Below are 15,699 nucleotides of genomic sequence, written 5' to 3'. Positions count from 1 at the left end.
TTTATATTTTAGAGGGACGAAAATCAAAGAAAAATATTTTACAATGATTAAAATCAAAATTTACTCATTTTACAAGTACAAAATAATCTTTATAAATCTTACAATGATGAAAAATAAAGAAAAAAATTTACAAAGATCAAAATCAAAATCACCCATCTTATAGGGACTAAAATATATTTAAACCTTCTAAAATTAATATCTTCGATCTTAACAATTATTTTATATAAATAATATTTATTTTTAAAGATATATAAAATACTTAGAGATGTTAGTATATTGTCTTTAAAATTATAGTAAGCAAGTTCAAGTGTGAATATTTTCATATTTGTGTGTTTCATGAGTTTTCTATTAAATAATTAGTTTATTTAACATAAATAGTAGTTTTATATTTTAGAAGAAAAAACAATTTTTTTATTTTCTAGAAGTAATAAGCTTAAAATTACATAATATATATATATATATATATATATAGAGAGAGAGAGAGAGAGAGGGTTATAATTATAACGGTATAACTTTTACTAAGTATTACACCGCTCAATAACTTTATATTAAATGTGAATTTTGTAAATCCAACCGTTAAATTGAAAGTTCATATCATTTTATACGTGTATATCAAATTTTGTTAAAATTGAACAACAACTGGAAGGTAATCAAAGTGTTCATATTTTAGTGTATTTTGAAATGAATATATTACATCAATTTTGTTTTATAAAAATGAAGTATCAAATCATCTTGGATTAATATAAAATTTTGTATATATAATCTAAGAGATATGAACTTTCAATCTAACGGTTGGATTTACAAAATTCACATTTAATATAAAGTTATTGAGCGGTGTAATATTTAGTAAAAGTCACATTTAATATATATATATATATATATATATATATATATATATGAGGGGAGTTATAATTGCACGGTATAAATTTTACTAAGTATTACACCGCTCAATAACTTTATATTAAATGTGAATTTTGTAAATCCAACCGTTAAATTGAAAATTATTTACTCTTAAATCATATATATAAAATTTTATATTAATCGAAGATGATTTTTTATAAAATAAAATTAAATCTGTTGGAAAATTTATATGTTCGATGAAAAAAAATTTCGTAGGAAAAGCTATATTATTGATGGAATATTTCCGACAAATTTATATTTGTCGAAAATGTAAAAACTGGTTTTAAATTTGATATGAAAATATTATGATATAATTAGATAAGATTTTAAGTTAGTATTTTATTAATGGTTGATAATTAGAAAATAAAACAAGGATAAATACATTTTTTGAATTTTATATGTTTGATTTAAGATAACTTACAAAATAACTCTTGGTAAAGTTATTCCGCTCAATAACTCATGGTGTGTGTTGAATTTCATTGATCCAATTAATTATTAAATTAAAAATTATTAAATTTTACTAATAATTAAATTTAAAAATTAATTAACATTAGAATAAATTATTTGCTAATTAACAATATAATTGAAATATTAATTATTTTAAATTATTTAACTAAAATCTTATTAACAATTTATTACATGATCTTAATATTTTTGTATAACTAATATCTAGTTTTAAATTTGATATGAGAATATTATAATATAATTAGATAAGATTTTAAGTTAGTATTTTATTAATGGTTGATAATTAGAAAATAAAACAAGAATAAATACATTTTTTGAATTTTATATGTTTGATTTAAGGATAAAACACGCTAAAAAATGAAATGTCGTAAAATAGAATCCTTGAGAGGCCAAATATGAAGGCTGTTACATTAATAAATTTATTAAAATTAAAATTAAAATTAAAAAAAAATTATAATTTTTGACGAAATTCTCCGACATATTAAATTATTTTTGACGGATTTTTTTTTCGATGCTATTTTTTTTGACAGATTTAAATCCGTCGGAAAAAAAAAACATCGAAAATTTACTTGTTTCTGTAAAAAAATTTCGTCAAAAATTTATGTCGAAAATTAGTATTTTTCTTGTAGTGTAGTTGAAAATATCAAGATCTAAAAAGATTTTCAATATTATTATATAAATTTAATTTAAAAAATTAAATGATAAATTTAATTCATTCATTTAAATATTCATAAATCTAACAATATTTATTAATTTTTCAGGGATGAACCACATGTTTCTGCTAGCTCTCCACCATGAACTAGATATTCTGTTGATTCACCTAAACAGAGCCTAAGATAATAATAGATGATAATTGTTCTATTTTATCTACACAGCAAGTTTAATATTTTTTTAAATGTATTTACGATTTTAGTTTCACCATCAATTTTAAATTTAAAAGTTAGCAAAAAATTTTTGTTATCATATATAAATGGATAATATGATAAATGATGCAGTGTTTGTGATATGATGTGATAATGTAATATATAAAAATATTGCAGATAAACTAATGTTAATTATATTAATGATATTATTAGTATATTAAAAAATATTTAATAATTTAATAATATAAATATATTATAAAAAGTTAATTAAAAATACATGATATGAGTATTGAGCATTTAATTTTCTCATTTTAGCAACTAGAATTTATATTCATATTATATATTCTAATTGATATTCTTTTTAATATATATTTATATCATATCTTATATATTTATATTTTGTATAAAAGTATATTAACATATTCAAATTTATATTTAATAAATTATTATTTTACTCATAAATATATTATTAATATTAATGAAATGTATGAATTTTATTTATTTACTAGTAATAAATATATGTTCTTTGACATATGAATAAAAATTATAATTTATAACAATATATAAAGTTGATACACTTTTTTTTGTTTACACATTATTAAGACTTTTTTATTTTTATAAATTACCTTTTAACTACCATCACCTTCTCTAAGTAACTAATCATTCCATAAAAGATAATTGTTTTTTTTTCTTTTATTATGGAAGGTACACGGTGTCTTCTCTAAGTAACTAATCTTTTTTTATGTATACATTTTTAGACAATTTTAACCATATAAATTACCTTTCAAGTTTTAACCACTTTTTTTTATTTCACCATAAAATTCATTATTTAAACTTCTTATATTTTTTCTCAAGTAAACAGTTCACACAATCAAAATTAATTGCCAAACCTTTTTTTATTCAACAAAACTACGTACTACCTTTTCTCCTACTAATTATTATACCTATAGATAAAAGCAATTTACGATTTTGGTATACACATTATTGTTGACAATTTTTTTTACAAAAATTATATAAAATATATGATAATAATCAATAAGGGCCATAAAAGTTATCTTGTATAAATTTTATCCATAAAATATACGATAATTGAAAACATCTGTGTATTCAATGAAGATATCACTAAGGTACTAAGTATCTTTTATTCCACTAGTTATTAATCAGGGAGATTATTTTATTTGGTATATTTTTTTTTTTTTGACAATTTTACTTTTATTACTACCTCTCAAATTATTCTCTCCTCCATTTTTTTAAAAAAAAAATATATCCTTATAATTATAATTATTCAAAAACTGTTTACCCTCTAATTATTAATCGATCACTATAATTTTGTTTTTAGTTTTAAAAAATAATACACAAAGACATGTAGTTTCATTTTAACATTAGTAGTTATATTATATTATATTGATACTATTAATAATATTATTTATATAACTTTATTTTTTTTATATTTTAAACTAAATACACGAAAACACAAACTGAGTTTTTATAGGTCAAAATCTTTATAATTATAAAATATTAATAAAATATATTATAATTTATTAATACACTAATAATATTTTAGTATTAACTTATAAATAATATTATTAATAGTATCAATAATATAATATAATATAACTTCTTTATTCAATTAGAGTAAACATACGTGAAATGTTAATTTCGATTCAATATATATATCATCACTATCATATATTTATCAAAAAAAAATCATTTTGGCCTAATAATTAAGTGTTATTGTTTGAATTTACAGTCATGAGTTTAAGAACATTTAAACATTTTATCTTATTTTCGGATGTTGGAACAATCCCACATTAATTATTTTTATTTTAGGTAAAAATTTATATCTCAAATATTTTACTATATCTTACAAATGCAAGGCACAATGATTATTGCAAGTTAGTGTAGTATTATTAAAAGAAGATGAAAAGTTTATAATTAAAATATATGTATTTAAATTATTTTGAGGGTCTTTTTTTTTTACTGAATATTTTGAAGGGTTTTTTGCACTCAATATCAATAGAGCATCTTTTTTTTTTATCAATTTTATATTTGCTCGAGTTGATAAATTCTATAAAAATCTTGAAAGGTTTGATGGATTTACTTACTAGGAAAAAATGTTTAAAACTATGATAATCTAAAAGAGCTAATAGAAAACAAGGTGTGTATACTTTTAAAAGTTTAATCTGGATATAGTCATATATAATTGATAAATATTTTTCTATCGTATATTTAAATTCAAAGAAGCTTAAATACAATTTTATTTTTCTACTTATGACATAAAATATTTTTCTATAAAATCAGTTAAAATTGACAATTCAATTAAAGAATTACAATTTTTTAACTATTGAGAAAAATACTAGTGAATACAAATAATATTAAAAAAATACTTCTCTAACCTACATCAAAGATATTCAATTAAAAAAATCATTTAAAAAACTTTTAGGAAGGGTATAAATTTAATCAACACCCCACATATAACCTAAAAAAGGCTCGTGCATCACACGGATACAAAGAACACTACCCATTAAAAATAGAACAGTTCCCCGGAGATCGTGCGAGAAGAACAAGGGCATTTGACTGTAATCTTAATCGGCAAAGTTACAATTAAAGAAAAGTGCAGCTTTAAACAAATCACTGGCATCATTGTATTAGGGAAGACACTGCAATTAGCAAATGAATCAGATGTAACTAAAACTCATAACATACGACAGAATATGCACGTCCATAAACTGGGAAAGCAAAGCACCAGGCATTATGGACGACATGAAATGGCAGAACTATAGTCTATTCATCTTGCTTGCAGAATGATGAATGATAACTGCCATGAGTCTACGAATAACATGTCTGGAAATTATACAACAAAAACCGGAAAGCTGTGGATCCCCTTCGATCCATTTATAACACCAAATGGGCACTATAGAATATCTGTGTCAGGCTTACAAAATGAAAGAGTGTATTTTCATCGATCTTCATTTTGATTCTCAAGCCTTTGCATCATCAGTCACACCAACATCTCTATCCTTTGCACTGTTATCTATCATCCTTTTTTTTCTGTTTACTACCCTCGTTTAACATTTCTGCTCTACTACAAGGTTTAGAAGCATTCTCTCTCCCATTTCAAAGGCATGTTCTTCAGGCAAACTGGGCATCATGTCTTCCTCGGGCTACCTAAGCATTATCCGATGTCTTATTAGCTTCTGTTATTATCTGAAGGAGGTCTAAAGGAGTAGCGGCTGGATCCAACTCTCGACAACCCTCTGGAGCATTATCAGCTTCTTGGCCAGTAAGCAAGTAATTAGGAACCTGATGAGAGAATCGAAACATTTCCTCTTTAGGAATCCTCCTCTCCTGATTATGATCCATGTGCCTTTGAAACACAGTCCTAAAACCAGCAACCTTAACAAGGGAGGTAACTAATATGCCTTCTTCTTCATTGAAATCTTCAAGCACCTCCACCATATCATACTTGTGTATCACATCATCAGGGGTATGTTCATTCCAATCAGGAGACCAGTTTCTATAAAGAGCCCAGACTTCCCCCTTTCCTGGAAAGATACGAACCACGCCTCTCGTGCCTCTTGTCCACCTAACCTTGTGAGAGAATGAATTTAACGATTCAGATATTTCATGCTTGCCAGTTCTGAAATCCCCACAAGTTTTATAAAAACCAGAACCAACCCAATCAATTGGGCCCAATTCACTGTTGCTTCGAGAGTTAAGCCAACTAATTCGCATTTTAAATGGCTTTATGGAGATCACCTTGTGAACTTTAGCATAATATCGAGGCATTCCATCATCATCATCATAAGCAGCCCATACCTGGTCCTCTGCAAAGGAATTTTCATCTCTATCCAAGTCAAAATTGTGAAAATCAGGGTCTGGAACATTGATTGTAACATAAGTTTGGTTCTTTTCAACTGTATCATCAGATCTGACAGGGAAAGAATCAATGTCCGGATGCCTGTTACCATTAACTGTGGGCTCCCTCAGCTTCTCTGAATCAGTTGCTTTGCCATTAAATGTGCTTTTCTGTCTTTTATTCTCTTTGTCCTTGTTAATCTTTGCTTCAGCTATGGATTTCCATTCTTGAAGTTTCTTACGAATTTCAAGGCGTGACTTATCCATCAACATGTTTCGTAATTCCAACATGGACAATTCTCTTGTGCTGTAATGCTTGCCAGGAAAACCTGAAAAACCATGATTCCTTTCAGTTTCCAAGTTAGCCTTTCCTGTCTCAGAAAAGCTGCCAAAACCAGCTGCTCCATGTCCCGTAGCCATATGATTTGCCATGTATCCTTGATAGCCATTAATCCGAACATCATCTGTCCTCCTTTTTTTCATGGGTTTTTCAGCTTTGTGAAAAGAACCCTCTCTCTTTACTTTCTCACTTGCCTGCTGCACAACACTTGCAGCTTGAGCTGCAACAGATGTTGATCCATCAGTGCTACCAAAACCAGCCATTCTGGAGTGAGAACCCCACTGAAAGTTTGTATTATTACTTCCAGCATGGTGTTGGGAAGTCTGATGTCGTTGATGAGAAGACCAATTTGGTGGCTTAAAAACATTGGGTGGTGGACCCCTCTCTACAGCAACAAAAGCTTCATTACAGTTTGGACATAAAAGGGTGTGATTCAAATAAACCCTGAGATATTCATAATGTGTCTTGCACCGTTTACAGATAGTCCAAAAGGTTTCAGCCTTTTTATGTGGAGGAACTGGAGTTGAAGGTGCCCGTGCCCGACCATTACCAGTCCCCACATTTGAAGTTACATTTTTCTTTACATTATAAAAACCGTTTGAACTGGGTACATCTGATTGAGCTCCAACATGGTTGGGAGTATTATGTTGGAATCCTTTCAAACTCCTCTTTTGGTTATATTCTAGTCTCTTGGTCTTATCTGATAACAAACTCCATGCCTCTGAAACCAGCTTAAATGCACCCTCTGCACCTAAAGACTTGTTTTTGTCAGGGTGAAGGGTGAGAGCCAGCTTCCTGTATTGCTTTCTGACAGTCTCCTCATCAGCAAAGGGGCTCACTCCAAGTATACCATACCAATCCATTTCTCCACTTACTTTATTCTCAGCAGATATATAAATATCAATTGTTGTCAAAAGCTGGGAAATATCCTCCAAATCAGGATACAGATTTTGAGCCTTGAGAGCAAACTTCTTTGCACCAACATATTCCCTTTCTGAAAATTTCCTCTCAGCTATTTCCTTGGCCCTAAGTGCCTCATCTTTGTTGCACTCCATCATTTTCCAGTAGTCTTATTGGTAAGTTACTTCTTACTTCCTCAGCTAGTTAAAAGGCAGAGAATTTAACCACAACTACTGGATTTTATATCAGGCCTCCTTTGCTTGAGGAAACCCCTAAACCTTGTACCTGAATCAATGAAGAAAGAAATTGAGACACACTCACTAAAGTTTTTAAGATTTATGTGTGTGGAGCAACATTTATAAGCAAAACCAACTTTTCAAAGTATGCATCACAATTCAAAAGTAGATATTCAAAACAATTGTTGGCAAAAGCTGTAGTTTGTGACATTGTTTGAGCACTTTCTAAAGAAGTTTCATTTTCAATAATTAAATGTGGGGTCACTTGCATTGCACTATCATAGGAAACCTCTATTACAGCATGTATGGAACAATATATGTTATGTGTGTGTCAAACAGAAACCAGATATAAGTGTAATTGTTGTCTAGGGAAAAAATTGAAAGATTATATAGCAAGTCACCATAAATTCAAATGAAGAATAAAGAGGAGAAATGATAAGACGTTCCCTTGAATGTAACCTTAAATCCTACAGTTTACAGGTACGGACATGTTCTCCAACCAGGCCTAGTGACTATACATATCAATATTACAGTGTGATTGATGGAAGCACGATATGTGGGTGTAACAATGTCAATCTCAGCATTTGTTTTCTCTCAGTCAATCCCAGATCCTTAACTATAATTTTGGCTGGAACTTATGTAGAAAGAGACTGGATAATTTCCCTTTTCTCATTCGCAACATTTAGCCATTATATCAATGTATAGAACTTACATAGCAGACTTATATAGTTACAAAGCCTGATTAAATCATCAAGAGCCCTTTTTGAAAAGCAGTAAAGGTAATGCATTGGCATAAATGAATGTTTACTTGTTTATTTGTTGATGACATGTTGCCTTTCAGTAAGCCCCCCTTGAGAGCAGCACAATAAGGTGTGAGCAACTCAATATTCTCTAATAATAAATATTGCACATATCATCTCAGTAGGCACTAGGCAAGCTATGTAGCCACTTTCAATTTAACTTCTAGGGTAAGGCCAATGGTTAAGTTTCCTATGACCTAAAAGATTCCTTTCCGAAGGCCAAAATATTTATAAGCACGTTCCATTTACTATAGTTCTTTTTTTTTTATCAGAACAGTGAAAAGAGAGGCAGGAAACGTGGCACAATGTTTAGCAGTGCTTTCAATCTCCCTTCTCTGTTAATTTATATTTTTCAACACAGTATAATTTATAACATGATATAAGTTGGATGGATAAAAGGAAGAAAGGTATCATGGGGCTATTTGTGGTTGGAAAATACTTACCAAGTTCAAAAGGAAATTTTATCATTCTGCTATATGTATGGCTATACTCTGGAAGTGATTGTTACACTTTATAGAGATTACAAGAGAAAATGTGACAATAACAAAAATGAGAATGTTAAGATGGATCTGTGTATAGAAAGACATTGGTGTGACACCGACTGAGGAAGATATGACACAAACTCAATTAAGGAGTTTGGACACATTCAGAAGTCACTGGAAATGAGAGTAAATTGCATGATTTTTAATCATGTAAAAGAATGACGTTGAAGGAGATTGTTAAGAGAGAGATATCATGGTGAATAATATATTAAGAATTTGTTCTTAAACCAAGCCCAATGACATCATGTGATTCATGTACCCCAACTTTACCTAGTGGGATAAGAATTTTGTTGTTATATAACACTAAGACAATCCACGTATAGAATATCCTACTCAAATACTTATACAGATACATCTGTGTAATCAAAATAAATTTTCAAAACTTCACTCTTCTCCATGCTAAGTTGTTCACTGACACTGAAAGTTAGGCCGAATTTAACACACTTCTAAGCATGTATTAAACTATAATAGTCTAAATATTTTCCAGTTATCAAGGAGGACGGTGAGACAGATCTACACGAAAACAAACTGCAAACCACCATAACAATCATATAAAACATGTTTACCCAACCAAAAATGCAACTACCAGCACTCTTTCCAATCATATAACCACAAGAACAAGATCAATGTCTTCCGATAAATAATCATTCATTTGCAAAATCATAATAATTGCTTTTTCTCTGCCCAATTTTTCCCCTTTGGAAACAAATACAGTACTAATACCGCATTTCATAGCTTTCAGTACCCAGCGTGAAGCAATCACAAATCAAAAGCATCAACTCCGAATAATAACAATAATAATAGTAATAATCAAAATAAACAACAAAATTCGAATCATCGACAGCATCCCAAAATCCCCAAATACGCGAAATTCACGCAACACCAGCCGGCACGATACTTCGCAACGAAACCTAACGAACAAGCAAAAATGTTGGGAGAAAAAGCAGAGCGAAATGTTCGGAGTCGAACCTCTTTTTCTTTCTCAGCCACCGAATTCCAAGTTGTCAGAATCCCGCCACGGATCTACAGGAGCAGCGCGTTTGAAAATAAGTGACAACGGTCAAATTCAGGAAACTGAAAATCTACAAATTGAGGTTGAAACCCTAGGTAGAAGCGCGAATCTAAGAAAAGGGAAATAAGCGATGTGTTGATGCAGTGAAGGAGTGAGGAAGAGTGAGTGAAATTACCTGATTGGAGAGAGCTGTGTGACTGACGTTGAGGAATTTGAATCTGAGAAGACCGTCACCATGTACAATGACCCATCTGTCAAAGCCCTCAACAACTGTGAAGAATCTAATTTCCCCCAATTTACTACTGAAAAATGGGAACCCTCTCTGTGTTGAGCTGGTTAATACCTTTTTTTTTCCTTCTTTTTTTCTTCTCTTTTAATTCTTGATCCATATACCCTTTTTTATAATGGAGTGGGACCCAAATAACTTAACCAGGGTTAACTTTTAACTCGTCATCTTCGGAGTTGGGTTTGCATCTTATGCCTTGAGGATTTTAATTTCTTCTTCTTTTTATGATTATTTGGTTTTTTTTATTTTTGTGGTGGGTGTGAATAGCTGCTATGCATGAAACACTAAATTGGATTTACCAGTTTGGTCAAAAAAGTTGTTCAAAAATCCAACCTATTTAGAATGTAATTAAAATATATTAATGGTTTAAATATTTTTATATTATTATTTAATAATTAATGGCTAAGTAATGAATATGTAAACAATTGTAAACAAATACTAAGAATTGGAATAATATGTATAAGATCTTTTGTTTAAATTATGTCATCATTATAATTTTTATAATAGTTTTGTTATTTATAGTAGTCTTGTCTAATTTTAGTCAATTTATTTATATTAAATGGTACTTGTCATCTCTATACTAAATAGTGTAAAGATTTTTATATTATCATTTAATAATAATGAATGACTAAGTAATGAATATGTAAACAAATTAATAGTAGTGAGAGTTGGAATAATATATATAAGATCTTTAGTGTGAATTATTTCATCATTATAATTTTTATAAATAAATTCTTTTTATCAAATATGTAATCAACTAGTGTGAGATTGTTCTAACCCAATTGACAATATTGTATTCAAGTCTTGAGTATAATATTTGAAGGGTGAATTTTGTTATTTATAGTAGTCTTGTCTAATTCTAGTCAATTTATCTATACTAAATGGTACTTGTCATCTATAATATATATAATTACATAAAAAGGAGAAATATTATTTGTATAATTAACAAAATGTACAATAAGTTATGAGATGTGATATGTAATAAATAATCTAATGGAAAAATATAATATTGTACATAAATTATTATATGAATCAACAAGATGTAGTGTGTTTAGTAGATAGTTAAGTTCTTTAAATATGTTAACATAGATTTGATTATTTGAATATAGCCTTGGAGAATTTCTTTGTTTCTTTTTTTTTTGAGAAAAAGCAAAAATTTCACTTGGATAAAATTTTAAAGTAATTAGTCTCATCCTATAATAAGAAAATATCTTTTTTTTTTTAAATGTATAAATTAGTATATGTATCTATTTATATCATATATTCTTAAAAAAATGTTTAAATTACTTCATAATTAGTTAAAAGTATAAAAAGGCTTACATAGATCTTTTTTCAAAAAAAAAATTAACTATATATTAATAAAGAGGAGGGATCCGTTTACTTTAAGAGTAAGTCTACCTAAACTTATTTTGTTCAATAACTCATGTTTAACATCAAATTTTAACGATCCAACTGTTGAATTTAAAGTTCTTAATGCATAGATCAAATCTGTAAATTTTAAAAAAAATTGAAAACTATTTGATATTTCGTTTCATTAATTCAAATCAATGCATAAAATGATTTTATGAGTATTTGTCAATTTAAATTAATGAAATGAAGTATCAAATGATTTTCAAAATTTTAAAAAATTTATAGATTTTATCTATGCATTAAGAACTTTAAATCTAATGGTTGAATTATTAAAATTTGATGTAGAACATGAGTTATTGAATGGATCCCTCTTCATTAATAAAATCATTTATTTAATTCTAAAACATTGACTTGTTCATTCACAAAAAGTGATCTATTTTTTTCCTTGTAATCTTTTCAAAAAAAAAATTAATTTTACACACATGTTTTTTTCAATGATACTTACATCAATTATGTGGCATTCATATCACATCTTGTATAAAATTTAATAGTATATTACTTCTATGAATAACCTTTCATTCTACCAATAACCTTTCATGCTTCATTTCTTCCAAAACCATGACCTTTTATTATAACTTTTGCTCTTCATACCCTAATTTATTACTATTTGAATATCACTTATTGTTTTAGTTTGACAGTAAAAGATGTGCTCCTTCATGTACCATGAATCCACAAATATCTATAAAGAACTAGAAAATCATCCGACCTCATACATATGTAGTAGTAACAATCGGATTGTTGAAACTAGTTTGTATATAAATAACTCCCTTTGTATATTGCAAGAATGTTTAAGCAAATCAACATGTGCATTATTACACAAATCCATTTTAGGTTAGGGTGATTTTAAAACAGGCACAAACTTGGCGGGTCTATGATGAAGATCATATTATGCTTGTAAAATGGTTTTATATAAGTCAAATATTATATTAAGATTTTTTTTAATTGTATTGACCTAATTATTGTTGGTTTTAGTTTGGATTGAACATCTGAGTTTAAAGGTCCAACATATAAATAGCACAACTTTAACTTTTGTACATAAGTTACATTTTGGTAATAGAAAAGTTATTTACTTTAAAAAGTTTGTTTTTTATATTTTTTAGTAGAACTTTTGATTCCTGTAAAAGAATTTCATTTCTCTGTAGCACATTCTCTTCAACTCATCAATCTCTAAGAATTGTGATGTTTATAACACATCAAATTTTTTACTAATATAATAGTTTAATTATTATTTATTTTTATATTTATTAGGATTATTTTCTTATAATTATTTTAATTAATTAAATTAATTTTATAAAATATTTTAGAGACTTTTAATAATTATGAGTATTTTATTTAAATAATGAATATTTATAAAAATTATTTTGTATAATATTTATTAGAGAAATATGCATTTTTATGATATTTTGTTATAATAAGTATTTTGAGAAAACTATGTTTTTATTGTAATTGTTTATATATTTTATTTTAATTATTTGGCCTAAAAGAAATATGTTTATTTGATATATTATTTATTTATAAATTTTAATATTTGAGGGAAAGAAAAAGACAATTACAGTTAAAGAATTTTTACTAAAGGGTTAAGTATGAATTAAGTTTTAAAAAAGGGGTTCCAAAAATTCTTTTATTTTTAAGCTTCTCATTTTCTATCATTCTAAAGAATGAGAAGGAAAACTAGAGTTAACATGTCAAATATCTACGTCCTTCATCGAGGTAAAGGAGGAGTGAGTAGTCTCACTCTAGGAATGAGTTAGAATGTATATGTTAGGTAGTAGGATTGACCCTCAATCCCTTCTTTATTGCTTGTATTGTATGAAGGGGATTTTCTCAATTGATTTCATTATGTGTTTTTTGATCTTCCATATGATTCTTTATTATTCTATTTGATGTAGTATGGTTGTATATGTCTCTAATTTTGTTATTAAACATATAATTGTGAAATTTGGATTGTATGTGAATTTGAACCCTAAATGTTATTATGTGAGTAGTTAATAGGAGTATGTAATTAGAATGTGAAATTGATTTTGTATTTGAGTAATTGATGGTATAATAGAGTAGTATTAGACTTTAATTTATATATTTTTTCGATTGGATTGGAAGAAAAGTGTTTGTGTGCGAGTTATGCCTTATTTTGAAAATTCTAATAAGAACATACCTTGGTATTTATGTGATTTCTCTATGTGTGATTAATGAAATTGAGTTTCGATTGTTGGGTTAGTAAGTACACATTTGGTGCTATAGATTAGACTTAAGAATCAAATAAAAGTGCTAAGAAATGACCAAGTTATGTGAGTTAAAAGATGAGCATCATATTTTATGTGTAAAATGTAACATATGTACGTTGTAATCCTTTCAAGTAGACTTAAATGATAGAATTAGTTTCTATAATCTCTATAAAAGTTGTACTCCTAAATGTTAGCTTTCAAATTCCATTAGAATCAATTAAAAAAGAGATCTAGAACTTAAGTTATGATTAAATTAGTAAGCGAAGGTCTAAACTGAAATGTTGCAATTTTGTATTTTTTAACAATAGTAGATGGCATAATTACCTCTTAGGCTCAACATAGAAATTGGAGATAATTTTCTTGTATTTCTAATAAAATTAAGATCAACTTGATATCATATATATATATATATATATATATATATATATATATATATATAGTTCTATATAGGACGTTTAGATCACATGATGTCTTAGAAGGTTAAGTTATGGAAATGTAGTTTGTAATGAGGATGATGAATAGTTTTACCCTTGAAGTGTTTGATCTTATGAATAGTTTGAGGTACTTATATCAATGTTTTTCAAGGATGAATTATGGTTTAAAACAATTGTTAATATGTTCTGATGTAAGATGATTGTTAATGACTTAAAGTGGTTTAACGATAGCGATATCTAAGGACTTCATGTCTAATAGTAATAAAGTTGCTAGAAATTCTTAGTGACATTGATCTCAGTGGCTATGGTTAAGGCGCTAACATATGATTAAACTATCTCATAATGCTTCTTACTTGAAGTGTATTCAATGATATTGTGTAATCATTGTATTACTTAATAATTAATTGTAATGTGTGAGTATGTCATTGATATGACATATTGTGAGCTATGTATGAATTGATTGATGTGCCTTGACATTGATGCATTTGATGTGTATGGATCCTGTGAGGTTCATATGATGAAAAGTCTAAGTGACGCTTAGTCATGATATGATATGATAAGATGTGTTATGGTATAAGACCGTGTGAATGTAATGCATAGAGTTTATTTGACATGCATCATATACATAAAATGTTTTTAAAGGATATGATATGAAATACACCGTCAAAAAAGGTCCCTTGTGTAAAAGCTTGGGAACTAACCTTAGGGGTAACTTGGTTTGGAAGTCTTAGTCTTGCCCTCGTGAGCATGTGATGTATCTTGCACGACTTAGTTATCCCAACCAAATCCTTGTAGTATGTCCTTCTGATGAGAGTGTGTAAAAGATGTGACCTGACATGTACTCTTAGACTACTCTACGTATATTGCTAGCAGCAATGCACAAGTGTGATATGTGATATTTTTACTAATGTTACATGCATGATAACATGTAGTCTGTGTCCATTGCATAATGCACCTTAATGTTATGTGATATTTAGTTGTTATATTGTGAATGGATGAAATATGTTATATGATCGATATGTTTGTGTTATATTGATATATGTATTGTTTGTGTTTGGTTGTCTGGTTATATCTTACGTTGTGAGTTAGAGTGAGATATTTGTCACTTCCTTGTTTTATGTTGCTCTTCTTATATGTTGTTGCAGGTAATCTTCAACATGATGTTGAAGATGTTGGTGATAAGATTTAGTCTTCATAGACGAGTTATACTCTAATAGGATACATTACACACAAAAATTAGTTAGGACTAGTTAGAATTTAATTTATGTTATTTAATTTAAGTAGTTTAATTTTAATTCCTTTATAATTTAATATTTTTGTTAAGTCTAGTTTATATTAAAATATAATTCTTTCTACCTGTATGATTTTGAGTTTATTAGTTATATTTGAAGTTATTCAGTTATTCAATATATTGTATGTTATAACATGTGG

The 15,699-nt window shown here is 27.9% G+C and overlaps 1 protein-coding gene across 3 annotated transcripts; it reads right to left on the bottom strand.

The window, feature by feature from the left end:
* Positions 1-4,849: 4,849 nt before the first annotated feature.
* Positions 4,850-10,286, bottom strand: LOC109796165 (uncharacterized). Of its 3 annotated transcripts, none has more exons than XM_029270865.2 (3): positions 10,092-10,286; positions 9,874-10,025; positions 4,850-7,611 (listed from the first exon to the last, which is right to left on the bottom strand). In XM_029270865.2, the coding sequence occupies exon 3, from the start codon at positions 7,482-7,484 to the stop codon at positions 5,397-5,399; it is 2,088 nt and encodes a 695-aa protein (XP_029126698.2). In that variant the 5' UTR covers positions 7,485-7,611; positions 9,874-10,025; positions 10,092-10,286; the 3' UTR covers positions 4,850-5,396. The 3 variants fall into 3 exon arrangements, with proteins under 3 accessions (XP_029126698.2, XP_029126696.2, XP_020211414.2); XM_029270863.2 differs by having other exon boundaries at positions 9,874-9,986; XM_020355825.3 differs by having other exon boundaries at positions 9,874-9,927.
* Between the last annotated feature and the right edge of the window lie 5,413 nt (positions 10,287-15,699).

Source organism: Cajanus cajan, chromosome 6 (assembly GCF_000230855.2).
Source record: "Cajanus cajan strain Asha chromosome 6, NIPB_CcT2T_4, whole genome shotgun sequence".
Taxonomy (NCBI): domain Eukaryota; kingdom Viridiplantae; phylum Streptophyta; class Magnoliopsida; order Fabales; family Fabaceae; genus Cajanus; species Cajanus cajan.
Note: the sequence above shows the minus strand (reverse complement) of the source record. Positions and strands in the feature narration are given on the sequence as shown.